Here is a 26,410-nt window from a genome sequence, read left to right as displayed (position 1 = left end):
CTGCCTGCCCCTCTGCCTACTTGTGATCTCTCTGTCAAATAAATAAAAAAAAATCTTTTAAAAAAATTAAAATAAAATAAAAAAACAAATGCGGGCATGCCTGGGTGGCTCAGTTGGTTAGGCATCTGCCTTGGGCTCAGGTCATGATCTTGGGGTCCTGGGATCAAGCCTCACATCAGGCTCTCTGCTCTCCGCTCTTGCACCCTTGTGCATGCGTTCTCCTCTCTTGCAAAAATAAATAAATAAATCTTTTTAAAAAAATTTAGTTTTGAGCCTCTTTCGTGATGTTTTGAAAATGTCAGTATTAAGATACATCACTTGCCGTAAAACCACCTATTTCAAAGTTCACCTTTCTGCAGTCCAGTGGTTTACAGTATTCCTTTATTATTTTGATTCTGATGGTGATTCCTGAGACATGGGGAGGACCCAGAAGCAGCTCAGATCACAGACAGGGATGACTGGCACCGGGTCCCACTTCTCTTCCGCTCTCCATCTCGTTGACCAATGGGCATGCAGAGTCTCCCCTTGGCTTCCACCCCCAGGCTAGCAGGCTTTCTCATTCTCCAAGTAGAATTTAATTTCCTATTATGTTTCCAAGTGTTTTGTACTTCCTCCTTGCCAGCTTTTTCTCTTTCACATGGAAATCAAGTCATTCTCTCCTCTTCCTTCCTGGACTGTCATTTCTGTTCCTGAACATAAATGTTGTCCAGACCTTTCTGCTGGATAATGGACATTTTGTGTCTGGGCTTTTTCTGAAATATGTTCTTGGAGCCTAGAACCTAAATGCATGCCCCAGCTTCGATTTCCTGTCTCTCCCTGATCCAAATTTCTGATGGGTCAGTTTTAATTGATCCGTGTATTTGTAACCTGGATTGGATCTAGTTCCAAAGTTGTGTCTAAATTCTTACTTTCAAGATAATTTCTTCATTCCGTACAATTTAATGTTTTCTCTGGCTCCAGCTGGATATTGCACGTTGTCAAGCATAATGGTTTTATCCAAATCAATGGGGCATGACCCGGGGTCCCACAATGGGTAATATTTGCATTTCCTTATTCTAACTGAAATGAAACATCTTATTGATAAATATTGAAACTATTTTGCCAGCATCTGGATATGCAACAAAACTATCTGGTTTCTCCTTTATCTAAAGAGCCTTTATTTTTCTCTTCTCACATGGTCTTGGGATCTTACAGGACACACTTCTTTTCGCAAGTTACATTTTCTAGGGCTCATGAGGCTGTAGCTTCGGCTCTGTGGGGCTCTTCACATCCCTGCTTCTCTAAATTCCTTTTGGAACAAGGCGGATGTAAATGCATGAACTGGGCAGCTCTCTAGTGTGCAGATGCACCAGCCCTTACCCCTCCCTGGATTTTAGAGAATCACACTTGTGGGGCACCTGGGTGGATTAAAGCCTCTGCCTTCAGCTCAGGTCATGATCTCAGGGTCCTGGGATCGAGCCCTGCATGGGGCTCTCTGCTCAGCAGGGATCCTGCTTCCCCACCCCTGCTTCCTGCTTCTCTGCCTACTTGTGATCTCTGTCAAATAAATAAATAAAGTCTTTTAAAAAAAGAAAAGGTATAGAGAATCACACTTGTGATAGGCAAGGGTTTGTGACATCCAAGTCCCACGCCTGGGTATTCATGGCTCTCTTGTTAAATGTGTACGTGAGTAAGTGCATTTACTAAAAAAAAAAAAAAAAAAAAAAAAAATTAAAAATTAAAAAAAAATGTGTACTTGAAAGGCTACATGCCAACTGTGAGCAAACCCAAGCCCCAGTCTCATTACCTTCCTCCCAGAATGAATGTTAACCTTCCCATCCAGGGGGCCCCCGCTGGCTCCACAGGTCCATACCCCTGCCTGGTACTTCTGGTGCCACTGCCACAGCCTCAGGTAAGAACCCCACCTGCACCTAAGTGGCCTCTGTTTCCATGGTTGATCACAGAGGGGTCCTGATGCCTGGAATCGATGTTAAGTGTCTTGGTGACCTGCCTCTCCGGCCTTGCCAGTAGCTGAGGGCGATTTATGCCACGTGGATCAGGGGAAAAGGACATTGACTCTTGACTCTTACGACGGTGTTTGGCGATGCCAAAACTGTATTTTTTGCTTTTTATCAGATTATAAACATAATATATATTTATAAAACAATATAAGACAAAGATGGAGACACCAAAAAGAGAAAGTTCCCCTAATTCCATTTCCCTTCCCAGAGAAAACCTCTGTTCAGCCTTCAGGACTTACTGTCTGCACCCATGCATATACATGTTATTTTTTTATTTAGAAAAATTCTGTGCAAGCACATTTCTAAAGCTGCTTTTTTCACTTGGTGATGCAGGGTGGGCCTCTCGCCACTCCAGTGCGTTCCTTTCTCCCCCGTCCCTCTTACAAAGGAGTCCGCTTCATGCAGGGTGCCCCGGGACATGATTTTGGCCCCGTCTCCAGGAGTCACGGGACGAGGGGATGATCTCACTGGGTACACCATCTGCCCGGCCTGGCTGGAGGCTGCCCTGGGAGGGCCAAGGGGGCACCACGTGTCAGTAGATCCAAAGTGGGGTGGGGCTCTGTGCCCCGAGAAGCTGTTTGGTCTGCAGATACAAACAGGATGCAGGGAGATTTGGCTAAATGAATAGGTGATACGGTTGTCACGGTAATAACCACATGGGGCACTTACAGAGCGTTTTCGGGAGCCAGGGATGGTTCTAAGCCCCCGAGTTCTATGAACTCATTTAAGCTCTGTATTTTATGGACAAAGCACTGGAGGCTCCGAGAGGTTGCCTGACTTGCCCAAGGTCACCCAACTAGTAAGTGGCAGCCTGGCCTGAGTGTGTGTTTGACACCCTCGGTGCTGTTCCGTCGTGGACTTAGGCCCCGATGCCATGTGGGGACACCTTTGTCAAAGGAGAAATTCCGGGACGATGTGCCCAGGTTTCTGTGGCATTTCTCCTGTGTGTTAGAAGGATCCTGTTTATTCTCCGTCCTTCTGAGACAATGCTAAGTTCAGGCCTCTCATTACCAAGGGAGAGCTGCTAATCAGCGACAGCCTTCCGCCACCCTCCTCTCCCCCGCGTCCTTCCGAGATGTCCCAGACTCAAAAAATAGCAATGAAAACATCTTAAAAATGACCGCTTTCCTTCTTCATTCTCCTCTTCCCTCTGTGTCTTCCCCGTTGTTCCCTAATGAAATGTCATGGCAAAATGAGCCCATTTCTCATCATTCTTGCGGCTTCGCCAACTCCAGCCCCCCTCGTCGTGGCTCCTGGGCCTGCTCCCAGCAAACTGAGACTTTGGGGCCATGGTTCATCCCTCCCCAGTCACCTGCCACATCCTCTCCGTGGCTGCACTGGGAGGAGGGGGAAGCTCAGACTCCTTAGTTCTGCTTTTGGCGTTTACCTTCTCTCCACCTTCTGAGACTTCTCCAGAAGGACCCCCTCATTTCTCTTCTTCTCCTCCGGGTTAATTCAATGCTGCCTCTCACTGCTTTATACCATCACTCCCCCTCCCCTTGGTCTGCAGAGACACAGACCAAGGCCCTCAGATTGGCCCCTTATCTTATCCCTTCGGGGTAAGCCTCCTCTTCCCCATCTTCAGACACCTTCTCCTTGCTCATACCTACCCTGTCATCCCCATCCCCTTGTCCCTTACAAAAGTCTAGAACATGGCAGTTCCCTAAAGTGCTGTCTCTCCCGTGCATGTCGCAGCCACCCTGTGAGACACGTGTCCTCATGCCCCTGTTACAAATAAAGAATCCACGGTACAGAGAGGGCAAGTGACTGGCCCAGGACAGAGCAGCTAGTGGTCCCCACTAATCCCCACTAAGCCTTGAACCCAGGGCTTTTGACTCCACACCAGGTATCTTTTCCACCCAAATCCGTGGAGGGATCTGAGCCAAGAACAAGGGTCCCTCAGGAAGGTGTGGAGCTGATGCTGACCCTCAGGGGCCAAGAGGTCAGCCATTCATCCGACTGACAATGCTGGGCTTGACGCGAGTCACAAAGAAGTTGGGGTGGGCACACCTGGGTGGCTCGGTCGGTTAAGTGTCTGCCTTCAGTTCGGGTCATGATCCCGGGGTGCTGGGATCGAGACCCATGTCAGGCTCCCTGCCCCTCAGGGCGTCTCCTTCTCCCCCTGCCCCGTCTCCCGACTCATGTGCTCATGCGCTCGCTCTCTCAAATGTGTAAATAAAAAAAAAAAAAAAAAAAAAAGGAGTTGGGGTTGAGCAACCTCCGGGTGCACCTGTGAGGGTAGACATGAAGAGGGTGTCTCCAGATCTGGAGACCCCGCTTCACGGAGCACCCCGGAAACGGAGAGGGGAGGAAAGAGCAGCAAGGGATCCTCCAGGCTCCCTTTGGGCCTAGGATGGAGGGTGCCTCCCCAGACCCTGCTGTGAGGGTGAGGCCTGGCAGTGTTCTCAAAGTGCCTTGAGAAAGGGGTAGCCTGGGTACCTTCCATCAGTCCCAGAAATGGCTAATGGAGGAGCAGGTGCTTCCCAGAACCCATCATGCTCTTTGGCAAGTGGCCCCAGGGTGCTTCTGAGAGGCTTCCCAGCTCCCAGGCATTGCTGAGGCAAGAGCCTGATGGAAGAGGCCCACCCATCAGATGGCGGGTGCCATCCTGTCTGAGACCCCACTCTGCTCCGCCCACAGTCAGTTCCTGTGCTTACTCCCGGCCGACTTCCCATTCCTAAGCTGAGCTTTCCAGCAAATCACCACATACCAGACTCTGTCCCCAGTTCTGCTACTATTTCTAGGTCCCCTGGAGGTCCCTCAGCCCCTCTGTGTCTCAGTTTCCCCAACTGCAAAATGGAGCTGAGATGACCCGTGAACCTCACAAACGGGTACTTGCGGGTGGCTCCTCCTGGATTAGGGCTCCAGAGTAGAGCGTCATGATTCCTTGATGGAGGTCCCCACCCAGTGCCAAACCCACCCAGCGAGGGCTAGGATTACAGACTCACAGCCACACGCAGCCCCTGCTCCGGCCTGGGCAACTGAGCCTCACTGCCGAAATGGAGGTAAGAGGGGTGTCTGGGTGGCTCAGTAGGTTAAGCAGCCTACTCTTTTTTTTTTTTTTTTTTTTGAAGATTTTATTTATTTAAGAGAGGACAGAGTGAGAGAGGGAACACAAGCAGGGAGAGGGAGAAGCAGGCTTTCTGCTGAGCAGGAAGCCCGATGCAGGGCTCGATCCCAGGACGCTAGGATCATGATCTGAGCCGAAGGCATATGCTTAATGACTGAGCCAGCCAGGCACCCCAAGTGTCCAACTCTTGACTTCAGCTCTGGTCATGATCTCAGGGTCCTGGGATCGAGCCCCATGTTGGGCTCCCCACTTCAGATTCTCCCTCTGCCCCTCCCCATGCTTACTCACTCTCTCCTCCTTGCTCTCAAATAAACAAATCTTTTTAAAAATGTAGATAGATAATAATATTTCCTACTTCACATAGGTTGTTATGAGGATTAAATGAGATAAAATGTGTAATGGTGCCTGGCTCTAGAAATATCTTTTCTTATAAAGAGAAGACTCCAGAAGGCTAAGGAGTTGGAGGGGTGGCCCGAAAACTGCCTCACCATCACCTCAAGTGTAATGTGATGTTGGTTTATGGACCATTTGCTGCCTGTTAGAGCTGGAGGACAGAGACAAAGCAGCAAGGCTACAAATTATATCCAGTAAAGACCAACCAGAAATAAGATAAAGCTTATTAATACAGCATATTATTCAGTGAATAAAACAGGCTACAGAATATGGTCTTATTTAGGGAAAATTTTTAATGTGTGCCCAGGAGAGGTATCTGCAGGGAAGTTCCCCAACATGTTAAAAGTAATTATTTTGCTTTGTTCTTTCACATTTTTGTACTTGACTTTTTAATATTGACTGAGTCACTTTTTTCTTCTTCTCTTTCTTTCTTTTTTTTTAAGATTTTTTTTTTAATTTTATTTTTTATAAACATATGATATATTTTTATCCCCAGGGTACAGGTCTGTGAATCGCCAGGTTTACACACTTCACAGCACTCACCATAGCACATACCCTCCCCAGTGTCCATAATCCCACCCCCCTCCCAACCCCCTTTCCCCCATCAACCCTCAGTTTGTTTTGTGAGATTAAGAGTCACTTATGGTTTGTCTCCCTCCCAATCCCATCTTGTTTCATTTACTCTTCTCCTACCCCCTTAACCCCACATGTTGCATCTCTTCTCCCTCATATCAGGGAGATCATATGATAGTTGTCTTTATCCGATTGACTTATTTCGCTAAGCATGATACCCTCTAGTTCCATCCACGTCGTCGCAAATGGCAAGATTTCATTTCTTTTGATGGCTGCATAGTATTCCATTGTGTATATATACCACATCTTCTTTATCCATTCGTCTGTTGATGGACATCTAGGTTCTTTCCATAGTTTGGCTATTGTAGACATTGCTGCTATAAACATTCGGGTGCACGTGCCACTTCGGATCACTACGTTTGTATCTTTAGGGTAAGATTTTTATTTATTCATTTGACAGAGAGAGATCACACAGAGAGGCAGGCAGAGAGAGAGGAAGGGAAGCAGGCTCCCTGCTGAGCAGAGAGCCCGACACAGGGCTCCATCCCAGGACCCTGAGATCATGATCTGAGCCGAAGGCAGAGGCTTTAACCCACTAAGCCACCCAGGCGCCCCCTGAGTCACTTTTTTTCAAAAGATTTATTTATTTTGGAGAAAGAGAGTGCATGCATGTGTTGGGCGGGGAGGGGCACAGGGAGAGGGAGAGAATCTTCAAGCAGACTCCTCGATAAGTACAGAGCCCATCTCAGGACTCGATCCCAGGACCCTGAGATCATGACCTGAGTTGAAATCAAGAATCATGTGCTCAACTGCCTGAGCCATTCAGGTGCCCCTAGGAATCACTTTTATAAAACGACGCATTTTTTTTTCTCTCTCTCTCCTTAAGAATTAAGAGTGGTTTGCCCAAGGAAGGCAATTTTTTGTTCTGGTTTTCTTGGTTTTGATATCAGAAGAGACTCCTCTTTATCCATTTGGTGCTCTGAGTTCAGGGGATTCATCGCAGGTAGAATTAAAGTGGTGTCCAGGGACATGGGTGGTTCCTGAACAGGACAGAGGCTCAGCAGCCTGTCTCTACCACCTGTCAAGATGTCACACAGCAGCGCTGTCCTCATTGAAAGGGGACTGATGGAAAAATCTCTCAGAAAGGGGTTTGGAAGGAAAGCGACCACGGTTCTGAACAGAAAGGCCACCCAAGCCTCATCTGTCATCCTGCCAGATGTGACAGCACTATTTCTCTATGCCAGCGACTACAAACAAGGAGAGAAGCCTTTATTTAAAAAAAAAAAAATTAAAATAGAGATCTGAGGCTTAAAACTAGAATTGTCCTCTCAGACACAATCTGAATTTTCTTACACTGGTGGACATCAGCCGGCTGACATCAGCCATGACACACAGCAGCGCCACCTCCCTCCAAAAAGCGGCCTTCATTCATGCTTTCATACAACTGTTGATTGTTCTCTCTGGATGGAGGCCCAGGATTATTCCATTTTCTTCTCACCAACATAAGTCTTCCCTCTCTGTGGGCTCCTTTATCTTCTCTCCTCTTAATTTGGCAGTTATGCTTAAAATCTGGGTGTTTTTTTATTATTGTCCAGATTTGGTTCTAGAACATTCTGTGGTACACATGTGATGTGACCACAAGCTCACATGTTAGAGCTCTTTGGAGGTTTGCCATGCCACGAGTCTTCCTGGGGATGTCCCTGTGCCTAGCTCCGTGCTGCCTACCACCCGTGAGGGGCAGGAGAGAAGAGGGACAGCACCAGCGGAGAGGCCGCTCCCCAGACACTCACAGATGGGACCAGCTGTTAGTGAAGGGTGTCTGAGGTATGAGGTTGCCGGGAGTCAACCTCAAGGCGCTGTTGATTTAAACCCTTGAGGGTTTTTCTCTTCCTCTGATACAGCTGGCTCCCAGCTTCCTGAGCAGAGGGATTTCCTAATGACCTGGGGCCCGACTCCGCTTCAGCCCAGGAGAGGAGCCTGCGTGCCTTTCCATTAATCTCTGTATCTTAAAGTAAAACAGGCGGACCGTCAGTATTACAGAATAGAGTGCAAATAAGACGAGGTCATTTTCGAGGTAAAAGGCTTTAGTTCAGTGGGGCAGGGGTCCCGGTGTTCCTAAAGGGCATTTCCATCACCACTTGATTCTGTCACAATGAACAGCGCTTAACAGGGTCAGATTCTGGTGCCAGGATGGCTGGGCTTTGAATGCTGACTCCCTGACATGCCTACTGCCAGACCCGAGGCAACCTACTCAACCTTCCCGTGCCTCGGTTTCCCCCTCTGTAGAAGGAGGCGTCATAATGGAGGCAGGTGTATGGATTAAAGGAGTTGATACCTGGAGACACTTGAAAGGTGGCTCCTGTCGTTAGGAGGAATCCTGTTTTCCACTGGAGTGCTCTGGCACGTTCCCGATGGTGCCGAAAAGGGACCAGAGCAAAGGAAAAATGGGATGCAGGAGCCAAAAATAACTTCGGGGAACAAAGTTCATTGTAAGGTTATTTTGGATTCTAGATTTATCTCTACTATCTTCAGCTTTCTGAGAGAGGTCCATTTAGGGTGTTTGTTTCTTCAATAATAGCTTTATTGAGATACGTCCTGTACCGTGAAATTCACCCTTGACGTCCTGTACCTTGAAATTCACCCTTGAAAGGGGGCAAGTCTGTGTTTTCGGCAGATTGGCAAAGGTGGGCATCGGCCCTGCTCTCTATTTCCAGTGCGGGATTGCTCAGCGGAGGGGGTCTGGGGGCGATCCTCCTCTCCTTGGACCCAGCCACCGGACAGGGCCATCCCGCTTTGCGCTGAGTCACGGCGGGTGCCCCGGGACCTGCGGTCGCTGCTCCGCCCGCCGCCGCCGGCCGCGCTTCTGCTGCCCCCTAGCGGGGCTGCCCCTCGGCCCGGGACAGCCCCGCCCCCGAGGTGGGTTCGCGTAGGGACGTGCGGGTCAGACTAGCGCAGCTCGGTACGCCCAGGGTGCCGGCTGCCCTGGGCTCTCCCTGCGGCCCGGACAGTCCGTCCTGTCGCCCAGTCCTGAACGAGGGGAAAAGGGCTGTTCTTTTTAAACAGTGTTGGAAAGGCACAGGGAGGATGTAGAAGCCTGGAGATAGGCTTGAGCATCAAAAGATCCAAGTTCAGGGGCGCCTGGGTGGCTCTGTCGTTAAGCATCTGCCTCCGGCTAAGGTCATGATCACAGGGTTCTGGGATTGAGTCCCCCACCGGGCTCCTTGCTCAGCAGAGAGCCTGCTTCTCCCTCTCCCAGTAGAACAGGAAAGAGGCAGCAGGAGCCAGAAGGCCATTTGGTCTTCATCTACACCAGGTACGGACTGCCCTAGGTCAGAAGATACCTACAAGACCCCCTGGAGAACCGTACAGAAGGAAAGGCCTGGGTGGAGAGCACAGGAAGGCATTGGAAGTCGGGTCCCAGGCTGCCTGAGTGGCCTTGGGCAAGTCATTTAGCCTCCGGGGTCCTTTGCCTGTCAGGGATTTGTGTCCTGCCAACCTCACGGGTTTGAACCGGGCGTAGATGTTCTGTCATGGGGAAGTGTCCAGGAAAATGGCAGATATGCACCAAGGAGTGAGCAGGGTCCCCTGGTGACATTCCGGAAGTCACTTCTCAGCGGGACTAGGTGCCTGGGGTTCCCTCGTTCACCTCTGTACACCTCCTAGGGCAGCTCGGGGTGATCAGAAAACAGAGGTGCCTCTTCAGATATGCTCCGCAGAAGACGGGATCTCGGCCAAGCAGACAGTTGGCTCCTTCTGGCAGCCTGGGGAGGCTCCATTCTTTGAGAGCAGAAGGGAGCCGGGGTCTCACCTACACCTACATCCTTATGCCCCAGGGAGGCCCAGACTTTCCCAAACGAGGAAGAAGTTGAAGGTTGTCTGAGGAACCCTGCTGGTCTCCTTCTTCCACCATCTTCCCCTTCCCACCCATACCTTCCTTCTCCCTCCACCCCGGTTTCACGTTATCCGATAAGTCACAATAAAAAATTCCACTTTACCTTGTTTCCGAACTCGTCATTTATTAAAAGACCATGAGTATCCATCAAAGGATAAATGGAGAAATAAAATGTGGTGTGTCCATACGGTGGAATCTTATTAAGAAATGAAGCCCTGAGTCCTGAAAACATTATGCTAAGTGAGAGAAACCTGGGACAAAAAGGCCGCATATACAATGATTTCAGTTCTCTGAAATGCATAATCTAAGGAGACAGAAAGTAGATGGGTGGGCGGTGGGCAGGGAGTTAGGGGTCAGGGGGATGAGAAGAAATTGTTTCATGGGCTCAGGGTTTCTTTTTGGAGGGATGAAAATGTTTTTGAGCTGGTTAGAGGTGGCAGTTGCGTAAAGTGAATTGTTCACCTTAAAATGGTTAAAATTCTGTTGTGTGACTTTTCCCTCAATAATAATAATAATAAAGACTGGGTAGCAGCAGTCATGATTTGATCCTTCCCTGTGGTTTCACCCCCTGGCCTTCCCTTATCCTGTCTTCGCCTGCGTGTCTTTGTCTGTCTGTCCCTCTCACCCTGTGGACACTTGACCCCTTCCCTGCCTCACTCCAACTCTGTCCATCAGCAAGGTGGCATGAGGCTGGGAGTATGACTCTGTAGGACAAGGCGCCTTCCCTTGTGGACCAAAGCTGGCTAAGCTACAGGACGACAGGGACAGACCCCAGGACCCTCTGGTTCTTGTCTTTCTCTAGTTAGGTATTTTTCCCAAGGGTGCCTAAAAATGGCCCCCTTTTTTTAAAATTAATTTATTCATTTATTTGACAGAGATCACAAGTAGGCAGAGAGGCAGGCAGAGAGAGAGGAAGGGAAGCAGGCTCACTGCTGAGCAGAGAGCCCCGATGCAGGGCTCGATCCCAGGACCCTGGGATCATGACCCGAGCTGAAGGCAGAGGTGTCAACCCACTGAGCCACCCAGGCGCCCCCAAAATGGCCCTTTTTAGCTTACAGATTTAACTCAACTTTTGTGCCTCTCCTAGAATTTCTTGCTTAAGTCCTACCCTCCATTGCCTTTAAGTCACTGCCTGAAAGAACAGGAGGTAGGAAATGAGAGAGACAGAAAGAGGAGAAATTGGTTGATTTAGAAGAATAAGAAAGCAGAGGGCAGCCTTAAGAAAACAACTCCCTGTGTGTTTATTTTCCGGTCTGTGCGTCCCTTTTAGATTACAGGGATCGGTGGGGTGGTGGCTGAGTCTAGTCTGGCTGTGTACCCACCTCGGGGCTGTGCTTATTTTGTGTTTTCTAGCCTGCTGTCTTTGGCTGAAAGTCTTAGGGCTGGGATGTGTGGCTGTGTCGTTTGTCAGAGGAAGGGAACTTTAATTGGCGAGCTTATATATTCAGGGCATAAGTGGAGGATGGGCTTTGGGACTTTGCGACTGAGCCATGAGCCGAATGTGGCAAGCCATATAGTGTGTGGGAGTTCCTGGTGTCTCACACCTCCCAGGCTCCTTTGGAAGAACTGGAAACCTGTGATTTTAAAATATGAGCAACCACTGGGTTGGGGGCAAGCTGGCCTCAAGAGTTAGAGAAAAGAGGAGAACGTCCCCTCCCATGCCTGCATTCTTCTGCAAAACCTCCTGAATTCTACCAGCTTCTTTTCACAAGCTCATTGAGTGAGAGATTTTCTGCTAAGGGATCCCAACCGTCTGATAGGGAGAGACCTAGAAAATGCTTCCCATGTTTACTCCCCGGAGACCTTGAGGGGAACCTGTCGCTTCTGGGCCAGTCCCAGCATTGGCGCTGCAGCCCAATCACCTCTGCTGCAGAAACCCAGAGCTCTTCGTAAATCATCAGCATCATGAAGGCAAGGGTCCCGCTCACAAAAGCAGCATAGACGATGGCAAGACATCAAGAGTGGACATCCCCAGCAGGAAAGTATGGGACAGAAAGATTTAGAAACCAGAATGAATGGGAAGTAACGCTATGGTCTTGCAATAGGAACACCAAATATTCCGAAGGGAGCAATTTTTATCGTCTTGGCATGTAACACAGTTCCAGCCAAAATCCCAATGGAATTTTGAGAATTTGAGAGAAAATATTCTAAAGGACGTCTGCAAAAGAAAACATGCAAGAAGGTCAAACGGTTTTTGAAAAAGCAAATGAGAGTGTCCATGGCCACCTAGAGAATAAAACTTGAGATCCAAAGCTTCACTCGGGGGTGGGAGTGGGGGGGGGCGGCTCTGGCACCGGAACGGAAGGATAAATGGGGCAGAACAGCTGGTTTGTTTGCTTGGGCGAGAGGATAGATTCTATGAATAGGGCTGGGCCTTTGGTTTCACTATTCTTATTTGGGAGGAAATGTTTTGATTCTCACCTCATATCATACATCTAAATAAATCCTCCTCCCCCCACAAATAAATTAAAAAAGAAAAACAAAAACCTTGCAGTTCGGTAGCCATCGGGAACCAAAATAAAGGTAACTGACTGGAGAACCTTTCTGCCACACATATGACAAAGGGTTGATGTTTTTCATGCATGAAGAACTCACTCAGGTCATTACAATGAGGACTGAGATTGGGGCAAAGGCTATAAATGAGCATTTTATAAAAGAGGAAACCAATCCATGCGATTTTTACTTCTACGCCTCTTTTCACCATGTTCCAGGTGGGGAAACTTGGTAATTCATTGGAAGGAATTGATCCATTCTGAAGACCAAAACCCCTGAGCTCATCACACTTCTGAGCATTAACTGAGATCCACTGAATCTTTTATTTTTAAACATTTTATTTATCTATTTGACAGAGAGAGGCACAACGAGAGAGGGAACACAAGCAGAGGGATGTGGAAGAGGAAGAAGCAGGCTTCCCGCAGAGCAGGGAGCCCGTTGCAGGGCTCAATCCCAGGACCCTGGGATCATGACCTGAGCCGGAGGCAGAAGCTTAACAACTGAGCCACCCAGGCACCTCGAGATTTATCGAATCTTGAGCTGCGGCTGGGCAGGGTGGCCTGAGTTGGCTAGCCTGGCTCACCTGGGCCAGGTATAGTGTCTCCAGCCGATTTGGGAGGACTTCAACTTCTGGGGCGATCCCCACCGCCATCCTGGGTGAGGCATCTGGTGACTCAGCCAGATGATAGTGACTCATGGACCAGTCTCGGGGATGAGCCGCTGGGTGGTGACTAGGGACGCCCTAAGAGACTCCATCAGCGAGGAAGATGCTGGGTAGGGAGCAATAGTTCTCTCAGATAATGGAACTGTTCCCTTTTAGAAGAGGGGTTCTGACATTTGGGGGCTTTCTAAGGGCAACAGACCATTAGCATATCTAAGGGTAGAGAATATCGCCACCAAATCCTAAGCCCTGAAGGGTGAATGGGGACTCTGATCTCCCCAAAATAAAGTCCTGCTTGTGGCTGGGGAGATGTCAAAGGTTTGGAGAACCTCAGTCTTGGATGCCTTTGCCAAGAGCTCTCTGAGTGACAGCGTCCTCAGTCAGAATGAGAAGAGTCCCCTTCTCTATAAGCGGTAAATACCTAAGTGGGGTCAGGCCATCCACCCAGCAGAGGTCCCACTGAGCTCACTTTTTTTTTTTAAGATTTTATTTTTAAGTAGTATTTACACCCAACGTGGGGCTCAAACTCACAACCTCGAAATCAAGGGTCACACACACCACCGACTGAGCCGGCCAGGCACCCTCGCAGAAAAATTATCAAAGTTACAATTATAAGAAGAAAACAAGCACAATGTAAACAGAAAAAAAATAGAAGGATAACATAGGCAAATATATTTGAAAGGGATTTCAAAAGGTTAGAAATAACAAAAGATCTTCTGGGCTACTTTTACAACTCTTCTGTAAGTCTAAAATTATCTCAAGTAAAATAATAATTAAATGAAAATCTGACGTGAATCTGGGGCAAAAATTAAAAGTAAAAATAACAAAAAACTATAAAGATGTAAATAAATACATGTAAAATAAGTCAACACATATATGTGTTTACTACAAAGATTTATTACATATACTTATGTTTCCATGGGTGTAGTGCTATGTATACTTCTGTATACTTCTGTAGCTATATGTAATGAATCACATGCATGCATGTAAAATAAATCAAGACAGAGCTGAGATATTTAAAGGGTAAGAAATAAAAACCAAAACCAAAGACTACAGAAAGGTAAAGAACGGAAGTAGAAGCAACCAGGACAGGAGTGTTTCAGAGATAAGAATCAAAATAAAGTAGAAAATAAATAATATAAGTAATTTAAAAGGAAGGTGTCCGGGGCCCCTGGGTGGCTCAGCTGTGAAGTGTTTGCTGTGGGCTCAGGTCATGATCCCAGGGTCCCAGGATTGAGTCCCACATCAGGGTCCCTGCTCAGCGGGAAGCCTGCTTCTCTCTCTCCCACTCCCCCTGCTTGTGCTCCCTCTCTCGCTGTTCCTCATTCGGTCAAATAAATAAATAAATTCATTAAAAAAAAAAAAAGTCAGTTTTGCTTCACCATTGTCCTGCAATGGAAAGATCACGTTTGCCTCTCTGTGCTTCATTTTCCTTACCTGCTGATGTGTCCCCTCACCTGTTTGGTCTTACCCTTTCCATTAAAAAATTTAAAAATTCAAGCTACTAGTCAGCAGCATTTATATTTTAATGAAGTGGAGAGAGTGCTGGGCTTAACAAGTCAGGCCCACGGGACCTGCCCACCAGGTGACTTTGATTAGGAATGGATGGGATACAGGTGAACTCAGAATGCCCATCAAGGTCAAGGGCACATCAGATGAGGCTGGGTATCCCATGGGAAGGGGCTGGGGAGGCGGAGAGCTGTCTGCTATGACCCGACCCCCCGCCCCGGGAGGAGGCACTTCTGTCCCCGCCACCCCCGCACTTAGGGCCCTCAACTCAGCATACCCTGCTCACCTGCCCTCTCCCTTCCCCAGGTGGGCCTTGACCCAGGATGGCTGAGCCCCGCCAGGAGTTCACTGTGATGGAAGATTCTGATCTCCCCTCCCAGGGGAGCTACACCCTCTTGCAAGACCATGAGGAGGACGTGGACCACGGCCTGAAAGGTGAGTACACAGCCGTGCACATCCAGGGGCCCAGGCACGAGCTCTGGGAAGGGCTGGCCATTGAGATTTTAAAAGGAACTTAAGTACTTCTGTTGGCTTGTCAGCGGAGTGAAGCCTCTTAAAGGGCCAAGAGAGCTCAAAACGTGAGGCTCTTGGAGAATGCACCTTTCCAAAGGAGAGTTTGACACGTGGGCGGACCACAGCGTGACCCAGATTCCGGGGTGTGGGGTGGGTGCTTGTTAGTCTGAGGCTGGAGCCTTTAGCCACATCGATTCACCTTTAAACCGGCCACACGCATTAGCGAGCAGAGCCCTCGGCTTGGGACATTATTTGTGTGTCCTCCTTACGAGCCTTTCTGGGCCCTATTTCAGCAAGAGCCGGTCCGCTCTGGGATTCCCGCCGTACCTACCTTAACAGACTACATCCTCAAAACCTCCAAATACTCTACAGTCCAGTCTTTGGGCCACATTGTCTTGGCCTCCTCCTCTCCCCTGCCAAACACATGTGTTTCATTGCACTGACCACGGAGTCGGGGAGGCCCATCGGAGAACACTGTGCCCTCTCTCCGGCTTCAGATGCTGTGCTCTGCGTCCCCGCCAGCAGCTCCAAGCGGCCCCCGTGTAAGGATTCCGTCCCTGTCCTCCAGACCCATTTCTAAGAGCCTGCTGTTTGTTCTCTGTTAATGCTAAGAAGGATAAAAACACTTTGCAGCCCAGTGTATGGAGTAGCGGCCGTAAGAGGCGGAGCTCCGAGGTGGAAGGGGTCCCCTCTGGGTACCTCTGTCCAGGAAGGTTCCTTGCAGGACATGGGGTCACCAGGATGTCCCCTGGGTTGGGAAGCCTGAGGAGCCATAATTCCTACTTGCAGGACTTCCCGTGGGCCTGGTTCCAAAGACGACGTCTGTCTCTCTGTTTAAGCAGAGAATGTTAAGAGTCCAGGGATCAGACAGGTGGGCTCCCGGCGGGAGGAGGTGAAGGAAGAGTGGGTACGCTGTCCTGGGGAGCTCAGAGGCTGCCCCCTGGCCGTCTTGGGGCCTCCTGAGCCCAGGTGCTGGGGGGAGGGGGTGGAGGGAAATATCCATGCCAGCCAAGTGTCCCAGGGGGCCACACCTGCCCTCCAGATGTCAGGCTCCAAATGGTGGCCAAAAAAAAAATGTGTGATTTGACCTCTCCCTGTCCATAGCCCAGCTCTGGCCAGAGCTGCTAAGGTGCGGCTCCCACTGGGGGCAATGAGGAAATCTGCTTTCTCCTTTCAGTCCTGCTCGCTCCCTTCCTCCCTTCGTCCCCCACTGTCTCCTCCTCTCCCACGTTCTCCTTTTCCTCCTCCCCTCTTTTGCTTCCCACCTTGTTTTTTCTTCTGTCTCACCCATGCCCCTCCCTCTATAGCCGCTTCCCCTTTTCTCTCTCCACCCTGACCCCAGGCATGTGGAATGAGAGGGGTGGTGACCCCCAGGACTTCCATCCCAAAGGCAACCTCACTTTCACCCCACAGCCCTCCCTGGCTGAGGCAGCTTTTGGGGGGAGCCAGAGTTTGCCTTGTTCCCTGATCCCCTGACCTCCTGCCTGGGGCCCTAAGAGCTCCTTCCATCTAAGGACCTGAGCCCACACATCCTCATGCAAGTCTGTGCTGTGTCATGATGACCATCCCTGCCTCCACACTCAGACTGTCCCGATTTGGGTGACAAAGTCTGTGAACCCCCTGCTTATAAGGGAACTTCCTTGAAATGGTAATTCGGGCATTTTTGTAGAACTCTAGGATTGCAAAGGCCTTCACCACCAATGTCTCGGGCAGTGCTCACCGTAATTGCTGAGGGCAGGTGTTAATTCCCCTGGTTGACAGATGACAGGCAGAGCTCCCTCCCCAAGTCACAGGCTGCTCAGCTCCATGTGGTCCCTTCTGCCCCTTGTCACTCAGCCGGGTCCCCTGGGAATCCCTCACAGGTAGAATCCAACTTAGAATCACCAGGTACTGAATTCTGTCCCATATAAATTGCCCCAGTGACCCTCTATTTAGAGTAGGCTGGTTTAAATATTAAATTTAAAATATATACAATGTTGCAAAGAATGTACCATAATAATGTAGGATGTTAATAATTGAGGAAGCAGGGTGTGGGGTATATTCTCTGGAGTTTATGTTTCTGTAAATCTACAACTGTTCTCAAGTAGAAATTTCATTTAAAAAAAAATCTGGGAGAAAAAGTGATTTTTACCATTCCTGCTTTTTTGGAGGGGAAATGAAATTCAATTTGTAAAGTTAGAACAAGTTTACCAAGTTCTTTTGTGTCTCAGAGTTGTCTAAAGTGTGCTTCCTAAAAACATTCAATTCTTTAACGTAAAACATGATCAGAAGATCTATGCTAAAACATATCTCATATATATATATGTATATATATATATATGCAAAATTTAAGTTGCTAACCTTTTTGTCACTGATGTGAAAGGAAAACATTTGTAGATGGTTTGCTTACCAAAAGAGTATACTTCCCAAGAAAGCAAGTGATACTTAAGAGATTTCCATAGTTCTTATCAAATTTATTCTTGCTCCTAGGAATTTAGAATGAGTTATTTTTATACGGGGAGTGAGCGGCATGACTTGGCAGAAGATGTCACTTGACTAGCAACGTCTTAGATAAGTGACAAACTATTTTGAATAATGACAAGAAACCACGTCTAAAATACTAGAACCAAGAGTATTTACGTGGAGGCTCCCAGTTGGACAAGGACTCCATTAGGCCAAGAGCTGCTGGGCAGGGGAGGGGACGGGGTTTAACTGATAGAATCAGGCACTCTAAGGAATTAAAAGGTGTTCATGGGTTAACTTCTTAGACCTTCCAGATAAGACATTCGAAGGAGGCTTCTTCCTCCTTTTTTCCCTCCCTCCAAGAAATTTAACAAGACTCAGGCAAATGGTGAGGCTGGCAGGCTCGGGACCCAGCAGGGAGGGGCTGTTCCGGGGACCAGCGTGCTTGGGGCGCTCTCGCGCCTTATGCTCCTGAGCTCGCACAGTCAAGGCCGGTTAGTAATGACCAGACCCAGCAGACAGTCTGCAGATCCTCCCTCACCATTTGTCCAGAACCTTCTTAAGGTAGTTGGTGGGTTTTTGCCAGCCCTGGGGTCAGGCTGCTCAGTCTGTGCTGGAAATTTGTTTAGGATGAGCCCTTCTTTTGGCCGGATGGTCGCCCCCAGGGCTGGGTACCCAGTGTCCGCATTTTGGCAAAGGGCGTCTGATCTCACACTGGGGTTGAACATGACTTGCCTTTTCTCGTTTGGGGTTACTTCTTCGTGCCCAAACCAATGCCCCCAGACCCTGGCCTGAAACTGTCTCCAAGGCTGCCCCCACCACAGGTGGAGTGGCTTTCCTGGAGCCCACCAGAGCCTCCTTGGCTCCGGATTCTGCAAGGACAGTTGTCTCGTAGGTAACCATGGCTGACATTTCAGGTGTGACTCCGGTCCTGTCGGTTTGTCCTTGGAGATCTTTCTATGGAAGGAGCTGAGTCAAGTCCAGACACACGGCCAGAAGTCCAGTTAGAAGGCGCAGTGTCTGCCCTGAGCTCATTCCTTTTCAGAGGAAGGAGTTGGATCTGAATGTTTTTCCAGGCATCTACTTGTCATCGACGAGTGGTAGTGATCTCCCAGACACCTCTCTGTCAGGAAAGACACAGCAGTGGTTTATTTGCAGCTTGGCTTGGTAGTATCGGCCGCCCTTTTGTTAATAGAAGAGCCCTTGCCTCCTTTGAAACCGCCCGCTGATTAAAAGGCAGTTTCTCTTCTCGCCCAGGAACGAGCATCTTTGCCTGATAACCCTGGTATGGGGACACAGTTGTGTTGGGGCTGGGGTGGGATCGGTGACTTTATCATGTGGCCACCTCCCATCCATCTGGGTTCCACGCTAGGGGATTTTCAGGTCTGAAAGACCCCGCTCCCCATTTCCTCCTGAAGCTGAAAGGAGGGGTGGGGAGAGGCCGCCGTCCTGAGCGGCTCGTTATGTATGTTCCAGAGTCTCCCCTGCAGACCCCTGCTGATGATGGATCTGAGGAACCAGGCTCTGAAACCTCGGATGCTAAGAGCACGCCGACGGCCGAAGGTGGGCCCTCCTCTCCCTGCTGCATTCAGTCAGCCGCCCCCTGCCTCCAGCCTGCGCTTAGCCATGCTTTCAGCCCCGCGTGCTGCCCTTCCCCGCTGCGTCTTCTGCCACCTGTCCCTCTGGCTGAGAGTCATGCTTGTTCCGTGCTTTGCAGGATGGGCTCGGGCCCCGGAATGTGACAGGAGCCAAGCCCTGCTTTGATGTCTTGCTGGCCAGGGCGAGGTTTGGGCACCTTCGTTGTGTGTGCGCTTTGAGGTGGCCGCATTTGCAGAGGCTAGGATCTGCAGCAAAGCGGGGCCCGAGCACGGCTTCACAAAGCCCCTGTTCCATGTGGATATCCTCCCGCACTCCTTCAGAAGCCCCCACCTACTTTATCTTCTTTCAGGAGCCACCAGGTCCCAGAGCAGCCGTTGGGCTAAAGAAGGGGCCGGCTCAGTGCACATCTCCAAGCTCACACGTTGGGCCTGGTATGGTTTAGTTTCCTTCATTTCTTCGGCTCTGGGCTTGGTCCGGGCCTCTAGACCTTGGCCAGGGTGTTCGTTCCAGCACATCTCCTACCTTATCCTCCCTAGACCTTTGGTTATTATAAAGCTCCTCATGTATTTCCTGAAGAGCTCCTTGGTCCCGATTTTGACCACCTGCTCTTGCTTCCCATCTATGTCCATCAAGACTGCATTTGATTTCAGATCATGGAAAACCCAACTAGCTGCAGCACGGATCTGAAGAGTCTTCTGTGTCTCATGTAATAAGATGTCTGGAGGGCAGCAGGTCCCCTGGGTCATCAGTGCTCTTCTGTCTTTATCTGCTGCCATCCTGAACAGTTGGATTGTTGCTTCATGGTGACAAGATGGCTGCTGCACCTCCAAGCATCACATCTGCTTTCACAGCAAGAAGAAAGTAGCCAAGCAAAGTGGCCAAAAGGGCCCTGAAACCAAATGTTTTTCCTTTTTATTAGGAAAGCAAGAGTTCTGTGACAAGTCCCAGCTGGCTGACCCCCACTTATGTCTCATTGGCCAGAGCTGAGTCTCATGGATGCCCCTGGCTATACACAGGAGGCTGGAACACGGAGCATTTTGTTTTCTGACTCACTAGTTGCAGAAATCAAGGGAGGGGGGCATTGAGGATGGCTTTTGAGTAACCAGTCGATGGCATCTGCCCTTGCATCTCTCCATTCATCCCCCAGGAGGCCTCTCAGCACTTCTCCTGGCCCTGCCCATGGCTTTAGAGGCTGTCACAGGATGAAAGCCTGGCCCAGCATCTCCCAAGTGTCCAAATGTCCACTTTTGAATGAATTCAGAAAGCAACTGCCAAGTGCCTACAGACCGCTTGGCATAAGGGTGCCTCTGTAGGGGAGAAAGTGGGCGAGGCCCTTCCCCCGTGGTGTTCAGCCTAGTGAGGAAAATACCCATGCCTAGTGCTCGTTGCTCTTCTTCTTAGGGCCAGTGATGCAAGACATTTCCCGCTGATCTTGTTAGGACAGTTTTGCAAGTTGCTACCGCCCTGTGAAGGCCCTCAAAGCCCAACGCCAGACTTCATGGCAGCCTCCCAAATCATGGTTTTCAGTGCTCCCGTCAACATTATTCTGGAAGAATCTTCCAGCCAAGTCTCGCTGCACTCTGGATGTTGTACATGTGTGGGCCCCAAGAGCTTCCGTTCCCACCCCACGGGGAAGGGGACCCTGCGGGCGGTGGGTTTTGCCAGGCTGCTCTGTCTTCTCCCGAGACGACCATAATTAAAATGGGTTCCATTTGACTAACTGACTCAGACTCTTGGACAGCTTTCAAAACTGACAACTCCTTCTGTCTGCCTGGAACAGCCTTTGGGTGTGCTAGGGCGGTGCTCAGGGAGGACTGCGGATTTGCTAGTGTTCACCCTGACAAGAGGCTGACAGCCGTTCCTGGTGGTGGGTTTTTACCTCTGGCCTCTGCTCTGAAGGTGGACCATTTGTTGTCAAGGACTGTTGTCAAGCACCCAACTCTGGACAGGACCAGCCTGTCCATTGCCCCCACCTGCCCAAGGGAGTCTGTGTTTCCAACCATCAGTCATGGGCTCAGGGGACAGGGGGCTTGGAGCTGGGAGCAAACTTGCTGGTCACCTGGCAATGACACTCCTATTTCACAGATGAGGAAACTGAGACCCAGAGGGCAAAGGTCTTGCTCCAAGCCTCACAGTGATCATCTACTCTTCAACATGCCTTCTTTCAAATCTCCTGGGCCCACCCCCAGCAGTCTCTCTCACTGCAGTGTTGACATGGGGGCTGTCCCCAGCAGATGGCCTGGGTATCTCACGAGCTGGGGCCACCAAGCAGGGTACGAATGTGCTTCCTTCGAAGACATCAGGCTCTGGGCCCTGCTTTGTGGTGTTGCTGTTTTGCATGCCGCTGAGTCCCCTTCTGCCTCCCCGTCCCTGCCCGCTCCCACACTAGAAGTAAGGTGAGGGGTGGGCCTGGCTCCTCCCAGCCCCCCTTAAGGAGACTCTCGGTTTGCAGACGTGACAGCACCCTTAGTGGATGAGGGAGCCCCCAGCGAGCAGGTGGCCGCTCAGCCCCACACGGAGATCCCAGAAGGAGCCACAGGTGAGGGTGACTCCCATGGCCGGGCGCCCGGCTGCCCTGCATGGAGGAGGGGTGCGAACAGCGGTGATGCTCTCCCCGAGTGAGGCAGCCATGTGGGTGGATGCCAGGGTCTGGGGTTCTTGGGTCGTTCCGAGTTTGGTGCCTTGATGCCCTGTTGCTTCCATGGCTGCCTGCCAGCCTCTCAACGGACCAAGGCCCTTCTGGAGTCCTTCCAGCTTCTCTTCTCCCGTCTCAGCCCACACATCAGCTCAGAGCTCTCGGCCAGGTCCTCTGAGGCAGGCGGGGGGGCAGATTCTGCCTTCTTCAATCCCCAAGCTCAGCCCCCCCTCCTGCTGGGACTCTGCCCAGTGACAGAGTCATCTCCTAGTGGGCAGTTTACCACCCAGGGGCCCCCCCAGTGCGTGGCAGGGTCTTAATGGGACAGACCCTAAGGAGTTCAGCCATGGGATCTAGCACCCATTTCTAGGACTGTTGCTTCAAACGTGTTTGCACAGAATAGGCGTGACCAGACTGTCCTGTCTACGCAGATGATGGGAGTAGCTCAGTCACGGAGCCGACCAGAGCTAGTGAGATGACCCCAGGGCCACCAGGGGCCCTCAGAGCTGCCCGTGCTCTTAGGAAGTGGCACGCTCGGCCCAGAGTGCTTGCTGTCATCCCCTTCTCACCCTCCTCTTTGGGTTTCCATAAAGACTCAGCGGTTGGCGTGGCGATTTGGGGGTTGCTCAACAGGACAGGCGGGAGAGTGCTGGACGGGATTTCACCAGCGGTGGAGAGTGAGGGAAACGACCCAGATGGGAGTCTCCTTTCCTTCCTGAAGACAGTGCTCATGGCAGCCACTTGGGAAACTGCAGCCTTTTCTTGGGGCTCCATTTGTGGAGAGCACCACCCCCCACCATGCAGAGGTCCAGCAGCACCCGCCACCCCAGCTCATTAAAGTAGTTTCTGCTTTGTGAGTTGGTCTTTTGAAATGGAGAGAGGCGGGGCCTCATCCCAGCGGTGAAGGTGGCTTGAAGGCTGTGGAATGACTCATGGACTGAGATGTTGGATAACCCGATTTTTGTCTTCCCCGTCCCAATGCAGCTGACTCAGTGGGGGAGCCCTTCTCCTCCCAGTGTGAAAACTGTAGCCTGCTCTTGACTTCGTCATCTCTCCTCGGTAACCGAAAGTACTCTCGTCTCCTCAGTGGCAAAATGCAGTCTGCGAGTGCTGCGCAGCATGTCCAGTCCGATGCAGTAGCCCAAGCTGATTCGGGGTTGCAGCCCTCCCTTCTGGGCCTGGGGAAGCAGGGGAGGCGGGAGGCAGGAAAATTCGTCCCTGATTGGCACTACTGGGAGTCAACTTCACAGGCTCTGCTGTGTTTAAAGTTGATCTCTCTCGTGGGCACCTGTCTGGAGCACTTCCAGCCCCTGCATCCCTGTTATCCCCCCCGCAGGTCCCTCCCCCTGCACTGGCTTCCAACAGACACTTCTCTCTCCTCAGCCCCTTGGAATCTGAAGATCCAAGCCAAGGCTGGCTTCCATTGGTGGCCTACCGGCCACGGTCCAAGGCACCTCCAGCGACTGCTGCCCTGGCCTGTATCAGGTCTGTGGGAGACACACATTCTTTGCCCAAGCAAACCTGGGGTGTGTTGACTAACCTCATGGGCTGAAGCCACGCCCCTTCACTCTACCCCCAAATCAGGGCCAGCCCATCTCTCCTGGTTTTCCCAGGTGGGATTCTGACAGCAGTCCGCCATGTCTCTAACCCCAGGGGATACACACCAAGTATCTGAGTGGTGCCTTGAAACTGTTTCAATGGGACTGTGATGGGAGGTGGCCCCGTAGCTGTCCTGCACACTCCCAAGCCCCGCTTTCCACCTTCTGCATCCTCAATGAGGTAGAGAGATTTCAGAGTTGGGGAACTTGTTTCCAGCTATCGTGTTGGATGCCCTGTACCCTAGTTTAGTCCTTGCTTGGGCGTGTCACAGTTGCTGTATCTTGGCGCGCCGATGAAACTTCTCCTTGGAGGTCCTTTTGGGGGTGTGGTGTGGCCGTCCCACTGCAGGAACCCCTGCCTTGTTGGGGTGGGAGCCCCTGCCTCTGGGGGCTTCAGAGAGAGAGTGACTGCCCAGCCACCATCATGCATCTGACCTGCCCTCTTTGGTTTCTCTGGGGACTCCCTTGCTGGGAACTGGGAGGGGGGAACATCAGAGTTACCAGCAGCTTTTAATTTCTGACATGCGCTCAGGCCAAGATAGTTAACCCTGCACTGGCCTGTGAGTGCAGCGACTTCCCAGCGCCCCAGCAGTCCATGCCCACGTGTCCCCTCATATTCTCAGTCTCCAGGACTCCATGCCACTCAGCTGGACTTGCTGTCAGTCCAAGACTTTCTATCATGGCCTTGTCAGAAACTCAGACCACATCTGTGCTTGGAGCTGCCTCTCCTGGACGGTTGGCTGTTGTTGAATGACATGGAGGTGTCACCATTTGACATTGTGGGTGGCACAGTGTCGGCAGGTGGGGGCCCAGAGGGTGGTCACGTTCATGGCCTGGCAGATGGGGAGCCCACTGCCAGCCCCCTTCTATCCTCCCTGCAGCTGTTCTGGGATGGCCTGTGGGCTAGGTATTTGTAAGGTCACTGTGCAGCTGTCCAGTGACCCTGAGAATCATCCTTTTCCCTCATCCATGCTTTCTAGGGTGGGCCCAGGCTGGTCACTTGGCATTTCTGTCATAGGTGTAAAATCTTAAACATCGCAGGGCTGGGAGAAAAGACTGGCCGCCGCCCAGCCGGCCACTCGTAGACATCTCTTCGGGGTGGTGGCTTCTCTGTCCATGTCCGTCGGGGCACAGGTGTTCTTCTGGGGCCATGAGGCAAGCATGCGTCAATGTGTAGCAAAGTTGCTTTAGAGACCCTTTCTTCTGGACACTGGTATCCGTTGTCCAGAGCAAAGTCCTGGTTCTTCATGGTACAGAAATTGGCATTGCTGTAAAGCGTACTGATTTGGGGGCTGTCGGAGATGTTGTCTCCCTGAGCAGGAGCCCAGGACATTCTCAAAGCTGCTCTCTGGCACCACTGACCCCCTTCTAAGCAGGGGTCACATATTCCTAGCATGTGGTTAGAGGTGTTTGCCCCATCATTTGGAGACAAGAAACCAAACAGCTCTGGGGCGCCTCCCATATGCCCGGCACTCAGCCAAACACATTCACTCAAATTCTCGTATTAACCATCATTCCCGTCGTACGAGACAAGCCGGTGTCATCACCTGGGGGTCTAGATGAGCACATGGGCTCAGAGAGGTTAAGTAAATGGTGGTGCTGGTTGTGAACCCCAGCCTGACTCCACGGCCCTAGATAATTAGTGCTTCCTTATACCCTCAGCGCCTCTGGAGCCCTGGCTGGGGCTGGGAGAGCACCTGCCGCTCAGACCTGGTTCCAGTCAAAGGCTGAGCGCAAACTGGCTCTCTGACCTCACCCCTCCTGTGTGAGTGGGGCACTCGGGCCCCTGCGCCCTGTGGAGAAGGTCTTTCCTGCAGGATCATGGTCATGTGGAAGGGGTGTGGGTGCGGTGGGGTTCACTAAGTGCTTTCAGCCACATCTACATCCCCAGCAATAATGTTTGTGAAGAGCCGGAGGGGCCGCCCCTTGGTACCTCATAAAATGTGCCTTTCCTGAATGTTCTTGGAAAAATCCCGGAAAATGCAAAGAGCTTTGTTTCCAGCAAACAGTAACTATCTTTGCTTCTATCTTCTTCATTTGCTGACCATAAAACAGCTGAGGAAGCAGGCATTGGAGACATGCCCAACCTGGAGGACCAAGCTGCTGGACACGTGACTCAAGGTCAGTTGGGCTAGAATTGCCGACCAGGCGTGGGGGTTGGGAGGGAGACGGAAGCACTCTGAGGGGCTCCACCCTGTAAAGACAGTCTGGACCCGGGCCTGACTTCACGAGGCCAGACTTCTAGGAGTAGGCGCTCATCGAGGTAGGGCTAATTAGATAAAGAAAGAGCTCTAGTCCCTTTTTTACTCCCTTAACACAATTTCTGATTCCTAAGCTGTTTAGTGGGAAGTCAATAATGTCCCAACAGAAACCCAGAGATGCAGGACGGGTGACTTCCTCTGCAGGCTGCCCTGTGGCCTGTCCCGGGAGCAGGGCCTCAGCCGTATCCCCACCCAGCAAATTCTTTTCAACTTTCTCCTGGGCAACCTTCAGACCTTATTGTGATGCTCTCTTCTCAGAGACCCAAACTATCGTGTTCAAGGAAGCCAACTTTCTGTGAGCATTTAGCACACGTGTTTTAAGAACTTAATTTTATAAATCCTAAAGATTCCTTAATCTCAGGAAATGGAGACCTCTGATAGAAAGGGAGACCTTTAGGTTTGTTTTCTATCACTCGCCGCGTCAATGAACTCGACAGTATACTGTATCATGGGGAAGTTTCTAGATTGCCAAAGAGCTAGGAAGACCCTGTTCTTCTCTCCAGAAAGTGATGTGGGATTTGTCCAACATTTGGTGCCGCTGCTGGGACCCGCTGGCGTTAGGAGGACCCTGGTCCCAAAGAAGGGTCTCGCTGCAGGTGTTTTGAAGCTTAACTCCACATGAGAGGAGTCTGTGCCCCAGAGCGGGCTGACGTGCTCAACTCACGTGGCACAGAGAGGCGTGTTTTCATTTTTAGGCTTACAAAGAGCTTCAAAAAATATTAGAAGGAATAATGAATGTAAGGGGGAACCCTAGCCTGTACGTTACAAACA

At 50.7% G+C, this 26,410-nt stretch overlaps 1 protein-coding gene and 1 long non-coding RNA gene across 19 annotated transcripts in view; both read left to right on the top strand.

Moving 5' to 3' along the window:
• The window catches only part of MAPT (microtubule associated protein tau), a 94,250-nt gene that overhangs the window by 37,982 nt on the left and 29,858 nt on the right, over window positions 1-26,410 (top strand). For 7 of the 18 annotated variants that reach the window (XM_047706630.1, XM_047706629.1, XM_047706633.1 and 4 more), the window contains exons 2-5: window positions 14,898-15,026; window positions 19,023-19,109; window positions 21,598-21,684; window positions 25,434-25,499. In XM_047706630.1, the coding sequence (XP_047562586.1) occupies window positions 14,915-15,026; window positions 19,023-19,109; window positions 21,598-21,684; window positions 25,434-25,499 (352 nt within the window). In that variant the 5' untranslated portion in view covers window positions 14,898-14,914. The remainder of the gene's footprint in view (window positions 1-14,897; window positions 15,027-19,022; window positions 19,110-21,597; window positions 21,685-25,433; window positions 25,500-26,410) is intronic. The other 11 variants (XM_047706627.1, XM_047706628.1, XM_047706631.1 and 8 more) reach the window with 2 other exon arrangements.
• On the top strand, window positions 19,118-20,861 carry LOC125086938 (uncharacterized). The gene is made up of 2 exons (XR_007123312.1): window positions 19,118-20,446; window positions 20,547-20,861. It is a non-coding gene; the product is annotated as an uncharacterized LOC125086938 (long non-coding RNA).

This window comes from Lutra lutra, chromosome 16 (genome assembly GCF_902655055.1).
Source record: "Lutra lutra chromosome 16, mLutLut1.2, whole genome shotgun sequence".
NCBI lineage: Eukaryota > Metazoa > Chordata > Mammalia > Carnivora > Mustelidae > Lutra > Lutra lutra.
The sequence above is the reverse complement of the archived record's forward strand: the minus strand, read 5'-3'. Positions and strand labels throughout refer to the sequence as shown.